The following is an 18,488-nucleotide window of genomic DNA, read 5'->3' on the forward strand; positions in this document are numbered from 1 at the left end:
TGGGGTTCATGTTGCTCAATCTTTAGTTTTCTTTTTGTTGTGTTATGTATCTATGTTGTGTTTTTTCTTTCGTTTTTATCATGGAGTGTTGATGTATCTTTTTGTATGTTTCGTCCTTTTGAACTATTTTATTTTCTATAAAACCATATATAGTTATGTATCAAGGACATGTTCCCTCAGTTAAACAGGCACTTTCTCAGAAATAAAAGGTATATATTATAAGTGCCTGTGATCAGTTAGATTTAAATGATTGTTGATATGACTGACTATAAAAATGGATATGATATTGACCATTGCCGGCACTTAAAAAAAGTTTGAGTTAGCCTGACATAATGTTTTTAACACAAGTTTTCCTAATAGTCACATAAAAATGAAAATAAAATCGTATGTATTCAATCCCCCCACCCCCGTTTTTCAAGTTCAGTGTCTCCTAGAAATTGTTTAAGTATATATATATATATCTGTCACAATAACGTCTCCATGCCTTATATATATATCATGTACTGTAGTACACCGCTAGATTAAAACTGACTAGGAAAGGTAACACACGGCCACCGAAAGCTTTATTTTTGTGAAGCCCAGGTGGTCGTGTGGTCTAGCGGGACGGCTACAGTGCAGGCGATTTGGTGTCACGATATCTCAGTAGCATGGGTTCGAATCCCGGCGAGGGAAGAACAAAAAAAATTGCGAAAGCAAATTTACAGATCTAACATTGTTGGGTTGGTGTTTAGACGAGTTGTGTGTAGGATATACATATGTCTTTTCTTTTCAGCTTTATATTAAGCATGGAAAAGTTTATGTAACTATGTCCTTGATTGAATCATGACTCTGTGCTACTAGTGAATAAACTAAAGACTCTGACGAAAAACTTTATTTTCTCAGTATTTTCATTTTTTCCAACGTTTAAATTTATATCAGACACTATTTTTTCGGTTCCGGGTAAATAGGATAGTACAGACTTTAATGACCATGATCAACGAATTGGTTATACCATTTGAATTTCACGGATTCGAAAACTGACCTATCCCTACCCCGAAATATTTGTAGGCACTGGCTACGGTTACATGATATTTGTATCACTGACGCTTACAGTATAGATTTCGGGGAAAATACAACTCCAGTCCGTCCCAAATTTGCGATTACAAATAAGTCTGTCAAACTCTTTGAAGAAAGTGGAATGATTGATAAAGCATCTAAAAGATAACAATTTATTAAAATTTTGTTGAAATGATGACGTGACGACAAGAAAAACACAAACTGCAGCAAGATGATGACAATCATTGACAAGAAAAATGACGGAAAACCTGTTGAAGGCAAATTGTGGACAAGGTATGTTAAAATAAGGCAAAACTATACAAAGCAACAGGTGACAAAAAAAACCCAACAACAGCTCTATACATTTTCGTAATTTTTCCGACTCGGTCCCAAATTTGACTATAAAATGCCGTATAGTTTTATCATTTTAGAACTTAAAAAAGAATATTACAAAGAAAAATACATATTACTGTCATCATTGAAATAAGACTGAAACAACCAAAGAACTTGTTTACATACATTTGAGTTATGAAAAATTACAATATATAGGAAATTGAGGTACATGTACATAAATAAGATAATATGAGGCAGGCAATACCTGTGAAAGGGACGAAGTCTGTATGAATAGACCACTTTTGAGTTCATCCGTCATCGGAAAAAACTTGACACTTATATGCGCCTTTATGACGTCATTTACCAGATAGAGGAAATCGCCTGTATCCCTGCTTGATTAATGTTCATCAAGCGTCTTAGTGATCTTCATTGTGCAGGATAAACTAGAAATAAAATTTGTTCTGTAGGTACTTAATCACATTTCCCTAATGACAGCAGTGATCAGCAGTGTTGAAAGACAATTATGAGAATTCAACTTGCTAAATTATTGTGCAATAAAGCTTTGTAGTTTTCCAACCACTCGCTAAACATTAGAACGGATGTGACGATGCCCCTAAAGCAAGAATGATGTTCACTAAAACAAAAGTTTTTGACGGAAATGCATCAAACTCGTAGGTTGTCTATTATTTATTTTTTAATTCAAAAACGTTAAAAAAAGAAATGAAAATACAGTAACATTTCCGATTTTGGTTCTGTTGTTAGGGATTTTAGTGGAAGAACTTAGTAGTCGACCCAAAGCCCTAATGTAACATTTTAAAACACAGCTGTTCCATGAAAAAGATAGCAATAGAATGAAATATGAATGTATTTTTTTTTCCAGATCTGAACGTAAACAATGGGCCTTTGGATTATTTTTGGGATGCACTGTACTATATTCATGTCGAACAGTTACTCCATTATGTGTGGCAGTTATGGCAAAGGAATTTGACTGGGACAAAACACAGTCGGTAAAGAATTTCTTTCCTCTAACCTTTAAACTTGACGGAATAGCCCAGATACATATACATAAACAGAAGAATCATCATGTTGATATACCATAAAGCAATTACCTTTTACGAACAATAGCATTCATTTAATCTTTAAACGAATGCTATTGTTTATATATTGTATTGATTTTTTTCCAATTTTTGTTTTACTGAAAGATATGCTTATGTGGAATAGGTTATATTCCGTTCCAAGGCTAAACAATGATAGATTATCGAGAATAAGTACTTTAAGATTAATTTTCTAATTAAAGAATACCAGTTTATAATTTAAGAAACTCTTTTTACTGATAAAATTATGTTAAATAGTACAACATAGTGGATATTAAAATCTGAATTGGTAATTGGTTAACCGGATTTTATAATAAAGGATTACCATAATTTTATTTTACAGGGTTCAATTCTTGGTTGTTTTTTCTGGGGTTACACAATGACCCAGTTTTTAGGAGGTTACCTAAGTGACAAAGTGGGAGGAGATGTTGTTGTTCCTATAGCAGCATGTTTCTGGTCAATTCTGACTTTCTGGACACCACAGTTTGCCTACTTATCTACAGATAAATATGTCACACTTCATATATTAGTGCTATCAAGGGTTTTACTGGGAATGTTTCAAGGTATGGATGTTATAAATTAAGTCATTGTTTACCACAGATACATCACTTAAAATAAGTCTGTTTCAAAGTAATACAAATATAATACATGTTCCTTGTTTGTTTAATGTTCAGTGGCAAGTTGTTGTTACATATTTAAGACATGAACAAACTAAACTATAAATCAACTGGATAAGTTAGTCATTTTCAACTCCATTTATACCATATATGCTGTCAATATACAACTTTGAGTGCATATGATCATGATGGATAGTTATGATAGTAAATATACTAATAAATTAGGAATTTAAACTGTTTTTGGAGAATGTTGATAAAATTATGTTGAAACTGTCATTAAGAGGAACCCCTGAGGAGAAAACTATTTTTTTACACAATTAAGTGAATAAGTTTGAGAAAAATGGTGTTATTTTATTTAACAGGATTCTATATGCCTTCAGTTACGAGTCTGATAGGTCATTTTATAGAAGGACCACACAAATCTTTCTACACACCTATAATAGCAGCTGGACAATACTTTGGGTATATATTACCTGAATAAACTGCTAAAGGAAATGCTTAAATGGTATCACCATAACAGGGGGGTGATAAGCCAAATTTTGATAAAACTCTTACCCTGCTTACACACATTAATTGTTATCTCACATTTTCATTTTAAAGTCCTTTCTTTGAGCACTGTATATTTTTCTGTAGACTTCAGATTTTTTATATTGCATAGTATTGATTTTTATTATTTTCCCCCACAGTTCTCTTTGTGGTAATCAAATAAATCGTGTCACCAGTAGAATATGATTTTGAAAGATCTTCTCTTCAAAATATATTTAGCTTATTGTAATGTGTGTATTTAAAAAGCCTCTAAATTGAAGAAAATTATAAAGCCGCAAATGTACATAGTTATGCTATTTGAAAAGTACATTTTTCAATTTTAATGATTTGTTTTTCACTTTTGCATCTTCTCTGATTGATTGATTGTATGTTTCAAACCACTTTCAGAATTTATTTGGTATATCATTACTTTCTTGTAAGCTAAATCTTTATCAATAGATGGCATGGGAGGTCAATAAGTATGATTCTGAATCAGATTCTGAAAATGTATCATTGAAGGATTTTCCTATTCTTAATTGTTTGGATCATTTAAAATTAGACTTTTTAGACTAAAAGATGTTCATGAATTGTCTCAGCTAACTTAAAGTTAAAGAGGTCAATTTTTGATGAATAGAATGACTTGCATTTAAGATTAAACTAAAGGTGATACCATTTTGTTCTCCTTTATGTGTGGGACTTTGCATATATATCCATGTAGTTTTTGTACAGCTGCATTTATTTGTACCTATTCTTAAAATGAATTAAAAGTCTCATGCTTTTGTACATTCACAGTTTATGGACACTCAGTATTATAAAGAAGAAATTTTTAGTAAAAAGGAAGTACATGTACTTGTACATCATGAATGTGAAATAAATTTATTTTGAAATTTGCTTATGGTAATGATGCAAACAGAAAAAAACTTCTATATAATTTGAAGAAAAAAATCTGACAGGCAAAAAAACTATCTTATACATGTAGTTTCAACATTCTATAATTTTGTCTAGCGTTTACAGTTCAATGATTTTTGTTCACTTGTGTAAAGAACACTGATGTAATTTTACATTTTTAATTTGAAATATTGTAGAAAAAAAATGTAGTTAACATGTCATGCATGTTGGACAATTCTTTTTTAGAATTTTTAAAAGAGACTTTTACCTACTCATGTTTACTATTCATAGAGTTTCTGAATTAGAGCTTTTGTAAGCTTCTAAAAGGTGGCATTAATTCATTACTTTATTATATACATGTACAAACAACCCTCATATTTATCTAAGTAGATCCTTCCTGGTGCCTTAACTGATTGGTCATGATTTTCAGCACACCAACACATTTTTCTGAAGAAATATATTTATGGTAGTTGTGAAGGTTTTTTTTTACAAAAAGATCAAAGTTCCTTACATTTTCTAATGTCTTTACATTAAAAGTCAATGTTCTACATTGTAAAAAGAATAATTAATAAAAAAAAAAAAAAAAAAAAAAAAAAAAAAAATGGTCACTCATTAAGTATATTTAGGCATTTGAATTCTTTGATTATAACAATGAGGTTAACTTCATTCTTTGATTATAACTATGAGGTTAACTTCATTCTTTGATTATAACTATGAGGTTAACTTCATGTAGATAAAATCTTAAAAAGTTAAGTGCATTGTATATATTAAAGTGAAAACAGAAACTATGTGAATATCATAGTACAACTGGTGTTGATGCTAGCATTACAGAGTTGTCTCCCTCTACAGGTTTCCATTATCCTAGTGTAAGTTCCATCATATCAAGAAAAGTTTCGGAGCACGAGCGTTCTTTAACCTACAGCTTTATCTGTTCAGGATCACACCTTGGGTAATCTTACTGTTTTATTCAATGATCATTTAAACATGTAACTATTAAACATGACTAATATGTTGATAAAAGTATATTCTAACATCTTTGGTTCAATCAGCTATAATCGTTTCCTTTGAATACATTGAAATCTGTCTGTGTAAAAATCTACCGAAAAAAGATAAAGTTTGCATACATATTGACTTAAAATTATAAGAAAAAACACATTTCTACCACCCGATCTTATGTTTATTCCTTTTTTTTGCCACTCTTTACATTTTAACTTTAAATTTGAAAATTTCACCTCCTCAGAGAGTAGAAATATTGTATCACACTAGATGCCTTCGTAGAATCTGCATTTGCTTGATATACTTGATAGGTTTCACTGTATGTGGGATAACATGTCTGAAGACCATATGAGTAATTGTTCTAAGGATGGTATACCTCAATCAAAAATAGAAATAAAAAAAGATTTTAGAATGAAATTCAAGTTTATTTATTAAGAGGTGTGATTATACATGTATTAAACTTAGCTTTTCTGTCATGAACAGTTATATTGTACCCATATCATATGTATACAAGTATGCATAGATTGCAGAATTTTAATAATTTTATTTCTGTCAGAAAGGGAAAAACTTTTAGTATATAGTAAAATAAGTATGAGAAGGCATACTATTATTTGCCGTGAGTGGCAATTATTTTTTCAATTCTTTGGAGTTAAAGAAAGTACGGATTCTATTAAAACTAAATAATGTGGATTCTTTAGAGAAAACTAATATGGATTCTTTTTTATAGTTTGATGCATTTATATATTCAAAACTTGAATTGAACAAATTAAGGCATGCAAATCCAGAGAACAAATACTCATATGGCCATACATGTACATTAGAGACTTGAGGCTTGGTTGAAATTATATAAACACCACAGATATTAAAGACGTATATGGTATTTTATAAAGTCTTAGGCTATCATTCTATAAATTATCAGTTTATATGAGTTCTTCAACTCTCTTGTTCATTAAAATTTTGTAATAGTTGATACAACATTCATTTTTTATGCCCCACCTACGATAGTAGAGGGGCATTATGTTTTCTGGTCTACCTCCGTTCGTTCGTCCGTCCATTCGTCCTGCTTCAGGTCAAAGTTTTTGGTCAAGGTAGTTTTTGATGAAGTTGAAGTCCAATCAACTTGAAACTTAGTACATATGTTCTCCATGATATGATCTTTCTAATTTTAATGCCAAATTAAAGGGAAACTTCGCAAAAAAATCAAAAATTGATATTATGTTCATTCTGTATAAAAATGCTCAAATTCATAGATATTAAAGTTTTATTCCGCTAGATAAGCGATTACCATTGATTTTAAATTTAGAGTATCAATTCTCTGCGTTCGGCCATTTTGTCTTCTTTCTCGATTAATACCAACGATATGTCTATAAACCACAAAGAAACAAAACTACAGTAACCGATGTAGTCGTAATTGCGTGTCGATATCTTGTCAATCGTACGGTTGTTTTATCCGACTAACTAACTTGATACGGAAAATATACTTATTTTTTTAAATTACCATGGTCTGTTGTTTTTAAACTGTTGATATTGGAATTAGGTAAAAAGTCAAAGTTGAAATCATAAATAAGTGTTCCGTGAAAATTGTTTTCGAAAATCTAATTGTTCATAATTCTTTAAAGTAATAAACTTTTTTCAAATAAATTCTGATCTTCCCTCATCTGATCACCAGCATGGCTAAAGGTATTACTTCCAAAGGTATTGTGAGGGGTGTGAGTTGACACGTCCAGGTATTCAAGCGATTTCCTGTCGGGCTTGCAAGTTAATGCATCGTTTCACTTCTGCAGGTATTGATCAGTGTACACGGCCGATAACTTATAACTTTCCAATTTGAACTATCAGATGTATAATATACAACTCTGTCTTATTTGTCATTACTTAACTCATACGCTTGTTTTTAAATAATATTTCTGGTGTAAAGAATATTATTCATAAAAACATAAATAATACCCTAAAAATAAGATTTGATGAAATTAAAATCTATTTGAATATTTTTTCCAAGGGCGAATTTGGGAAAATGTAATATATATACTCATTGTCAATAGTGAAGGACAGATTGGAACATACCAGAAATATTGATTTAATCAAATGTACGCACTTGTCAACGATTCGTTTATACGACTGGGTAGAAAGTTACGGAACTATATAGCGCAATTTAAAATATATACATGTATACATTGAACATAAGAAAAAAACATATATTTTGAATAAATTGGGGTAAAAGTTTTGTAAATAGACTAGTCCACGTATGTCAACAGTATGTTATCATGGAATGTCGATAGACTATTGTATACCAGAAGAAGAAGAAAAAGAAGAAGAAAAAGAGAACCAATTTGATTTAAATACAGGTCGATGTATAACTTTTGCTTTGGTTCATTGAAGTTGTGGACATAGTAAAATCACAGATTTATATTTCCATAAGATTGTTCTCGAACAAAGGAAGGAATTCGTCATCACAATTGTTATATATGCCACTGGACGAACACTAAGTATCCCCAAGGGATGTGAATATTTTGCTGCGAAACTATTGAGTATCAAAGTTTCAAATTAATTTCGGGATATATTTTCTTTCTTGGTATTCAATAACAAAAAAAAGAATAAATTACTTGTCCGCTAAATAGAGCTAATAGATAAAAGACTTTTAGTTATATTTAAAAAATAGGGAAATATGAAATTAAATTGGTTCTGTCTTTTTTTTAAAACATCGTTAAAAAGATGTGTGTCAAAGGTGAACGCCACAAGAACCCTGTAATACTAGTACGAGAGTATAACATGTAAACAATCCTTCTCAATAATATGGTTGTATTGGAAATCTTTTCATACAGATTGACAACTCATGGTCCGATATGCATGTAATATTTGCCACATGACGCCCATAGTTCTTTCTATCATCATCATCTTATTCTTTGATATTGCTGTAAACATCGATGGTTCACACCCAAACAAAATGGGAGTAATGTACCTTCAGAGCTTCTCCGTGTTATGCACTTGTGAAACTTAATATATAGACGAAATTTCTGTATTGAAATGAATCTACATCTCACAAACAGGATTTTCAAATAACAATTTTGAGTAATCACCTTAATACAAACCAATATACACGTATGGCAAGATATAACCACGAAGGAATTTATTTCTTGTCAGACGCAAGAACTCATCACTATCATAAACGTATACGTATATATGCATGCAGTTTCAAATATCAAGAACAAGCGGTCGATGTCGATAGTCCGTTTTCTAACTGTTCAGAGTTAGACATGTCACTTGTTCATTCTTGGAAGCCTTCATATTCCCCGTCCAACGATGGGAACTCTTTCTGATTGTGTTGACTATAAATGCTTGTATGGTAATTCTGTCGTTTATCTGTACAAGTGGTTGCATTTCGTCTCCTTTCCCAACAAACAAACGAACGAAACGCTACTAGTCTGCTTTCTCTAGAGCTCATCCCCAATGGCGCTTATACGTCAGGAAACTTACATGTATACTAATAATGATTGTTTCAAGAACAACGATGTATGGACGAACTATTCTAAATTCGTCAATATCAGTTATGCATGACTAAAATATAAGTTTTATTACAACTACTGTATTACTTATTTGGATTAATGACGGCTATCATGTTCAACATTACACAAATATTATCATAGAATTTAAAAAAAAAAGATGTACAAAAATCCTCAAAAATAATAATGCCTTAGCTTAGATAATTGGTATTCTTTTCACAAAAAGTTCGTGTAAATGATTGTCCAATGAATTTAATTATGTGAAAATGAAATGTTAAAAAGAAACTAAAAAAAAATCATGCATGTTGTATGTTGTATTTTTTTTTCAATTAAAAACTTTAAAATTGCGATAGTTTTATTAGCATTTAAACACAGCCAGATTTGAATACAAGTTAAGAAATTCCGGTAAAGTCAATGATATCAAACAGATGTGCAATGGTATATCAAATTGGGTAATATTGCATTTAGTTTTTATTAAAGATTAAAACTAATATTTTTTACTTCATATTTGAATCTTTACGCCAATTGCCGCTAAGAAAGTAATCAAAAATTGTTTCCTTTTATTTTTATACACTTTCGGAATTACGAATCTGAATTTTATTTTCAATTAATTTACACAATTTTTTAAATTATTGTATCTTTATTCTCATCGTGTATTAAATCTTAGTGTATTTTAATTAAATACAGCATACTCTTTCTAATCCTTTCTGTTTATCCTTTCCAAATAACAACATTCATACCTGTGTACGCTTGAACTCACACCTGCGGCTAAATAGCTACAAGGTAAACGATTTGACCTCAAGCCGAGAAATATACAGTGACCTTTACAAAATAATATACACACTCTGCTCACACATTAGTTGCATTAAAATGATTATCAAAACAATAACGGTAAATAGAACTGAAATATTTTCAGTTCAATATCAGTAAAAATGTTTAATAAATATTTTATGAAAAAAATCTCAACAATAATTAATGAAATTTATTCGAAAACATTTACTAGAGATAATTTTATAGGAGTTTAATTCAATCAATACAAAACGGTATATGTATATTCATTTTCTTTCATTCTTATATTGTGGTTAATAACTACGACCATTTGTCAGCTGTGCGCTTTTAATTACGTATATTGTCGATAAGCTATAAGAGTTAAACAGATTTTATTTTTTCCCAGAATTCAACAAATCGGGCTAAAACGTCACGACCCACTCGAGAATTCAACCAAAAAAGTTACAAATACTTGATTTTCTCCGTTATTAGAAGGAATATAAATTTAAAACTTTGCAAATGTGTTTTTAGCTCACCTGGCCTAAAAGGCCATGTGAGCTTTTCTCATCACTTGGCGTCCGTCGTCTTCGTCGACGTCATCGTCGTCGTCGTCGTCTGTCGTCGTTAACAATTTTTCAAACATCTTCTCCTCTGAAACTACTGAATGGATTTGAATGAAACTTAGCATGATTGTTCCTTAGATTATCCTGCACAAAGTGTGTGCTTCGATTTTTGATCCGTCAAAAAACATGGCCGCCGTTACTTAAAATAGAACATAGGGGTCAAATGCAGTTTTTGGCTTATATCTCAAAAACGAAAGCATTTAGAGCAAATCTGACTGGGGTAAAAATGTTCATTAGGTCAAGATCTATCAGCCCTGAAATTTTCAGATGAATCAAACAAACTATTGTTGGGTTGCTGCCACTTAATTGGTAATTTTAAGGAAATTTTGCAGTTTTTGGTCATTATCTTGAATATTATTATAGATAAAGATAAACTGTAAACAGCAAAAATGATCAGCAAAGTAAGATCTACAAATAAGTTAATATGACCAAAATTGTCAATTGACCCCTTAAGGGGTTATTGTCCTTTAATGACAATTTTTCACAATTTGTTCATCATATTTGCTAACTTTAAAAAATCTTCTCCTCTAAAACTACTAAACCAAATTCAACCAAACTTCAACTGAATGATCAGTAGGGTGTATAAAATAAAGTTTGTGCTTTATTTTTTATTTCGTCAAAAAACATGGCCGTCATGGCTAAAAATAGAACACAGGGTAAAATGCAGTTTTTGGCTTATATCTCAAAAACTCCAGCATTTAGAGCAAATAAGACAAGAAGTTAAAGTATTTATTAGGTCAAGGTCTACCTGTCCTGAAATTTTCAGCCGAATTGGGTAACTGGTTTTCCAGGTATAATGCCCCTGAATTGATAATTTTAAAGAAATTTTGCAGTTTTTGGTCATTATCTTGAATATTATTATAGATACAGATAAACTGTTAATAGCAAAAATGTTAAGCAAAGTAAGATCTACAAATAAGTCAATTTGACCAAAATTGTCAATTGACCCCTTAAGGAGTTATTGCCCTTTTTTCACAATTTGTTCATCATGTTGACTTACTTTAAAAAATCTTCTCCTTTGAAACTGCTGTATCAATTTCAGCCAAACTTAGGCTTAAAATGAGTTTCAGAGTATCTAGTATAAATTTTATATTTCATTTCCTTGTATGTCAGAAACATAGCTCCTATGGCTAAAATAGAACATAGGAGAAAATGATTTTTTTTTTTGCTTTTGAAGAAAATAGGACGATTCAAAGAACATTTAAATAAATTGAAAAGCCAAAATAATCATTGATGAGAGATTTAACCAAAAAAATTAAGGTGAGCGATTCAGGCTCTTGAGAGCCTCTTGTTTATGTTAAGATGAACATAATTAGATGATAAGTAAAAAATCGCGGAATTTCCCTTTAAAGTTTTTACCCCAATTTCACGGTCCACTGAACAAAGAAAAAAGATAGTGTGAAGCGTTAAAGTTTTTGGTCAAGGTAGTTATTGATGAAGTTGAAGTCCAATCAACTTGAAACTTAGTACATATGTTCCCTATGATATGATCTTTCTAATTTTAATGCCAAATTAAAGTATTGACCCCTTGACCCCAATTTCAAGGTCCACTGAACATGTAAAATGATAGTGCGAGTTGGGCATCCATGTACTATGGACACATTCTTGTTTCTACATATTTTTTGCCTGAAGTGGGAAAAATAAATTCTTATCAGTTCCTGTGTTAAAAATAATATTTTATAGAAAATTGATAATACATATCACATACATGTTTTCTTATGTTTTTTTGTGTTTTCACATTATTTTTAAAACACTTGCTTTAAAAAGATTATAATTGTGTGCATTAATTTTTTTGTATTTGTATTATAGGACCCTGATTAGTGGTAGTATAGGATCCATATTATTAGAGAGATATGGATGGCAGAGTGTATTTTACTTTGTTGGTATGTATCATTGTAAACAATTTTAGCATATATTTTATTTTGATGCATACACATAATTGAACAACAGTTTATTTATGCTTGAAATGTTTGACAAATCAAGTTTCTATTTGCACTGAAAGATGGACTTAAATATAGTTAAAATACATTTTTTTTTTTTACTTTTATGTGACTTTTTGTCTCTCCTCATATATGTGGGGAGATGTATTTTTTTTGTCCTGCTTGTCTGACATCTGTGTCTTTTCACTTGAAAATATGCTGGATTGTTTTTTGCTACATTGATTGGAAGTTCAAATAGTAAAACTCATTGAACATGTTTAAAGATTTTTTCAGACAGGAACATTTGCAAAATTTTCAATTTCAGTATTAGTTATTTCAGAAATGTTTCCATACCTTATTTTCAGCATAAGATTAGGGCTTATATATTGATTTTAGAATTCCTTATAAACTTGTTTACACTATATGGTCATGAAATAGAAGTAAGTTCCAAATGGAAGAAATATTCTGGTATATTATTTCCACAGGAACAAATATTATAGTATTTGTAACAGAATTAAGGGTATAGAATATTTGTTCCAAAAGGAACAGATATTATAGCATTGTTTATTACAAAGTTTGTGGGGAACTTATGCTAGACGGATCAAATATATGCTGACAACAGCACAAACAGAAGGCTGTTGTAAACTTGTAATAAGTGTATATTGAAAAAAAATATGGGATAGTCATATCTTTCTTATGAGAGTTCTAATTGACTCAAATATTGAATTTGTTCTATCAAAATATCAAAACTAATTTACGTGAATGTAGAATTGTCTGTTCATAAAATAATTTGCTGGACAAAAGTATTTTGAAAAAAAATTGTGTTTGTTGTTTTCAAGTTTTATTTCTAACATGAAAATGTTTCAGGTGTTTGTAGCATTTTATGGATGTTAGGGATGAGATATATATTGATAGCAAAGCATAGAAAAAAGTACTTGCCTTTCATCATGGCAGAGAATTTAGCAGATAAACCCATCAAAAAGGACCAGGAGAAAGTGCCATGGTTGACATTATTTGTTAAACCTGCATTTTGGTAAGCCCTATACAACCTGATTATGAACAATTAGTATTCTGTATGTTAATCACCAGTAGTAAATATACTTTATATGAATGTTAGCCATCACATGAATGTGTATTAACAGTTAGTATTGCCGGTTTTAAGGTCAACAAAATCAAGGTTCTGGTAATGTTACCCATACTAATATAAGACATTGGATGATTGAATGAATTTTATTTCTTCATTAACTACAAATTACATAGGTACAGAGAATATATATGCATACACAATTACATTAAATATTAAAGCACATGTGAACAATACAATCATAAACATTAAATTACAAACTAACCAGGAGGAGTGAACCTCACGTCTTCTAGTTGTGTTGATTATTCAGTCAGAGATATAATGATATTAGATATATTCATGTTTTTGTTTGAGACAAAAGACCAGTTTAACATAAACAACAAATCGACATTAAACATTTCAGAGTATTGCATTCCAGCAACACTGGTATTATACTACAACAAATGTATCAGAAAGCTTTTTTTGTAGGTACAAATGTCAAAATAGAGTAACGTCAAACATTATTTTTCCATGTGCATGAACATTTTATATTTTATCTCTTTTTAAAGTTCCTTCATTTCAACAGTTTCCTTAATTTCAGCTAGAAAACAATGATTGTAGTAAAGTTATTTGTCCTAACAGGTGTAAATTTGTAGAACAGTTTTTTTGTCAAGCCTTCAACTTTTGTTGCAGAAAGCTCGACGTAGGGATAGTGATCCGGCGGCGGCGGCGTTAGCTAACTTCTTAAAAGCTTGATATTTCAGAAGGTGGAAGACCTGGATGCTTCATACTTTGTATATGGATGCTTCATAATACATGTCCAATGTCCTTGACCTCATTTTCATGGTTCAGGGACTACTTTAAAAAAAAAAGTTAAGATGTTTTGTAATGTTAAATTCTCTCATATTATAAGTAATAGAATAACTATATTTGGTATGTGCGTATCTTGCAAGGTCCTCATGCCCGTCAGACAGTTTTCACTTGACCTCGACATCTTTTCATGGAACAAGGTTAAGTTTTGGTGGTCAAGTCCATATCTTAGATACTATAAGCAATAGGTCTAGTATATTTGGTGTATGGAAGAACTGTAAGGTGTACATGTCCAACTGGCAGGTGTCATCTGACCTTGACCTCATTTTCATTGTTCAGTGGTTATTATTAAGTTTTTGTGTTTTGGTCTGTTATTCTTATACTAAATGCAATAGATCTACTATATTTGGTGTATGGAATGATTGAAAGGTGTACATGTCTAGCTGGCAGATGTCATCCGACCTTGACCTCATTTTCATGGTTCAATGGTCAAACTTAAGTTTTTGAGTGTTGGTCTTTTTTACTAATTCTAATTGCAATAGGTCAACTATATTTGGTGTATGGAAATATTTTATGATCTATTTGTCAGTCACACAGGTTTTATTTGACCTTGACCTCATGTTCAAGGTTCATTGCTCAGTGTTAAGTTTTTGTTTTTTGGTCTGTTTTTCTTAAACTATAAGCAATAGGTCAACTCTATTTGTTTTATGGAAGAATTGTTAGCTGTTCATGCCTCCTGGCATGGTTCATCTGACCTTACCTCATTTTTATGGTTCATTGGTCAATGTTTAGTTTTCTTGTTTAAGTTTATATGACAGTTGTAATAAAGCTTTATATTCAGGACTATCAACATAATACCAATGATTAGTAAAGAAGGCAAGACATTTCAGCGTATGCACTCTTGTTTCTAATCTGAATGAATTGTTATGATTTTGTTTGTGTGTTACAGGGGTTTATTAGTAGGACATTTTAGTCATGCTAATTCCTTCTTCATTCTGTTATCATGGGCACCAACCTATTTTCATGAGAATTACCCTAATGCAAAGGTAAATAGAGCACTTGTAATTAAAAAAGAAAACTTGTAAATTTTGCACAAACATAAGTTTATTTTTGCACATGCTCATGTTGTATAATAGAAAACATGTGACATATTACATTTGCACAAAAGTAAAATTCTTAATAATATTTATTTTTACAGGTCTCTTATGGTTGGACATTTCTGTGAAAATAATGCATTTTATATTCTGTTGTCATGGTTACCAACTTATTTTCATGAAAATTTCCCAGACGCCAAGGTATTTCTCCTATAGCACTGTGAAAGGCATGCTTAACTATTGCTATGCGGAATGAAAATACAATTAAATAACAAGTTACCATGTATTATTTTATATTTGGTGAATGTTTCTGTTGGAATTGTCATTTATAAAGTTGGATAGTATAGTTATGCATGATTCTGGTGTTAGTAGTCCTTTGCCTGCCTATCGACATATTAGATAAATCAAATCCTTTGTTCTTTATGCACTTTCCATTGCATTGCAGTAATTGCTGAAAATAATATGAAATAATACTGAATATTAGCTTTCTGAATTAGACTTCAGACCTTGTAAGTCTCAAATCTGTAGTGTATCGTTTTCACTTTACCTCTGCTTTCTATTTGCAAAATAATAAGAAACTGGTTTGGTGTAAATGTTTTTACCTCCTTTTTTACAACCATATATGAATAACATATGAAAATACTTTGTGTGCTGTATTATAAATGAATATAAAAGTACCCCATTTGGCCCTCCCTGTTGCAGAAAAGCACTGTATTTGAAAGAATGAAGTAATCATTATGCTAAAGAAAAGCACCATATAAGGAAGAGGAAAAAAATTATTACAATAGAAATACATATTTATATAATTCTATTAGTTGCAACTTTATATCAGCTTGAATATTATTTTTTTTTATATATATTTTTGTGTTGTTAAAGACATGATAGATGTAGCATTTAAATATTGTGTATTGAGATGGGAGATAGGAGATGAAATGAATGTTATATTGAAACTGAACAAAGCACTCCATTTTTCAGCAGCCTTATATTTCCTTTCACAAGACATATGACCTCATTATTTTTATTGTTTTACAAAAGTTTCAGATTCTCTAAGTATGTGAAATATGTTTTCATCTTTTAACTTTACTTGCTACTAGGTTAGTCTTGTCTTTCTGTACATGTTAGTACATACTTCTGTTATGTTACTGCTTGGTTAGTCCAAATATCGGTTCTTATCTTATCGCTTGGTTAGTCCATACTTCTGTTCTTATGTTATTGCTTGGTTAAGAGTTGTGTTTAAATCTTTTTCTCAAAATCATGTAGTAAAGTATTTTATTGATATTCAACCACTTAGGTTCTTGTACTTTTCACGATTTTTATACGACCGCAAAATTTGAAAAAATTTTTCGTCGTATATTGCTATCACGTTGTCGTCGTCGTCGTCGTCCGAATACTTTTCGTTTTCGCACTCTAACTTTAGTAAAAGTGAATAGAAATCTATGAAATTTTAACACAAGGTTTATGACCATAAAAGGAAGGTTGGGATTGATTTTGGGAGTTTTGGTCCCAACATTTTAGGAATAAGGGGCCAAAAAGGGCCCAAATAAGCATTTTCTTGGTTTTCGCACCAAAACTTTAGTTTAAGTTAATAGAAATCTATGAAATTTTGACACAAGGTTTATGACCGCAAAAGAAAGGTTGGGATTGATTTTGGGAGTTTTGGTTCCATTAGTTTAGGAATTAGGGGCCAAAAAAGGGCCCAAATAAGCATTATTCTTGGTTTTCGCACAATAACTTTAGTTTATGTAAATAGAAATCTATGAAATTTAAACACAAGGTTTATGACCATAAAAGGAAGGTTGGTATTGATTTTGGGAGTTTTGGTCCCAACATTTTAGGAATAAGGGGCCAAAAAGGGCCCAAATAAGCATTTTCTTGGTTTTCGCACTATAACTTTAGTTTAAGTTAATAGAAATCTATGAAATTTTGACACAAGGTTTATGACCACAAAAGAAAGGTTGGGATTGATTTTGGGAGTTTTGGTTCCAACAGTTTAGGAATTAGGGGCCAAAAAAGGGCCCAAATAAGCATTATTCTTGGTTTTCGCACAATAACTTTAGTTTAAGTAAATAGAAATCTATGAAATTTAAACACAAGGTTTATGACCATAAAAGGAAGGTTGGTATTGATTTTGGGAGTTTTGGTCCCAACTGTTTAGGAATAAAGGGCCCAAAGGGTCCAAATTAAACTTTGTTTGATTTCATCAAAAATTGAATAATTGGGGTTCTTTGGTATGCCGAATCTAACTGTGTATGCAGATTCTTAATTTTTGGTCCCGTTTTCAAATTGGTCTACATTAAGGTCCAAAGGGTCCAAAATTAAACTTAGTTTGATTTTAACAAAAATTGAATCCTGGGGGTTGTTTGATATGCTGAATTTAGAAATGTACTTAGATTTTTAATTATTGGCCTAGTTTTCAAGTTGGTCCAAATGGGGGTCCAAAATTAAACTTTGTTCATCAAAAATTGAATAAATGGGTTCTTTGATATGCCAAATCTAACTGTGTATGTAGATTCTTAATTTTTGGTCAAGTTTTCAAATTGGTCTACATTAAGGTCCAAAGGGTCCAAAATTAAACTAAGTTTGATTTTAACAAAAATTAAATTCTTGGGCTTATTTGATATGCTTTATCTAAATATGTACTTTGATTTTTAACCGGATTTTTGTGACAAAAATGTCGGTTATTGATTTGGGGATGTACGGCGGGCGGGCGGGCGGGCGGGCGGCAATCAAATGTTGTCTGTGCATTAACTCATGAACCGTTCAACCAAAGCTTTTAAAATTTTAATATGTTATTCCTGACAACTATACGAAGGTCAAGTTCAATAATGGCGATTTTTACTTTTACCGTTCAGGAGTTATGGTTCTTGAAAGATTGAAAAATGGAGTTGTCCGTGCATTTACGCATGAACTGTTCTACCAAAGCTTCCCAAATTTTAGTATGTTGTTACTAATGAAAGAATAGAGGTCAAGTTCAATAATGACGAATTTGACTTTTACCGTTCAGGAGTTATGGTTCTTGAAAGATTGAAAAATGGAGTTTCCAGTTGTGTCCGTGCATTTATGCATGAACTGTTCTACCAAAGCTTCCGAAATTTTAATATGCTGTTACTGATGACAAAATGGAGGTCAAGTTCAATAATGACGATTTTGACTTTTACCGTTCAGGAGTTAAGGTTCTTGAAAGATTGAAAAATGTTTTTTCCCGTCGTGTCCGTGCATTTTC

General features: G+C 31.1%; 1 protein-coding gene across 2 annotated transcripts in view; it reads left to right on the forward strand.

Moving 5' to 3' along the window:
• The first annotated feature begins 1,175 nt into the window (after positions 1-1,175).
• The window catches only part of LOC143043612 (voltage-gated purine nucleotide uniporter SLC17A9-like), a 28,006-nt gene continuing 10,693 nt past the window's right edge, over positions 1,176-18,488 (forward strand). Inside the window, exons 1-7 of one of the 2 annotated variants that reach the window (XM_076215844.1) lie at positions 1,176-1,329; positions 2,249-2,375; positions 2,806-3,025; positions 5,342-5,441; positions 12,189-12,262; positions 13,166-13,331; positions 15,121-15,217. In XM_076215844.1, coding sequence (XP_076071959.1) covers positions 1,268-1,329; positions 2,249-2,375; positions 2,806-3,025; positions 5,342-5,441; positions 12,189-12,262; positions 13,166-13,331; positions 15,121-15,217 — 846 coding nt within the window. In that variant the 5' untranslated portion in view covers positions 1,176-1,267. Of the gene's footprint in view, positions 1,330-2,248; positions 2,376-2,805; positions 3,026-5,341; positions 5,442-12,188; positions 12,263-13,165; positions 13,332-15,120; positions 15,218-15,369; positions 15,467-18,488 lie in introns of both variants that reach the window. The other variant, XM_076215842.1, reaches the window with a different exon arrangement.

This window comes from Mytilus galloprovincialis, chromosome 1, assembly GCF_965363235.1.
Source record: "Mytilus galloprovincialis chromosome 1, xbMytGall1.hap1.1, whole genome shotgun sequence".
In the NCBI taxonomy this organism is placed as follows: Eukaryota; Metazoa; Mollusca; class Bivalvia; order Mytilida; family Mytilidae; genus Mytilus; species Mytilus galloprovincialis.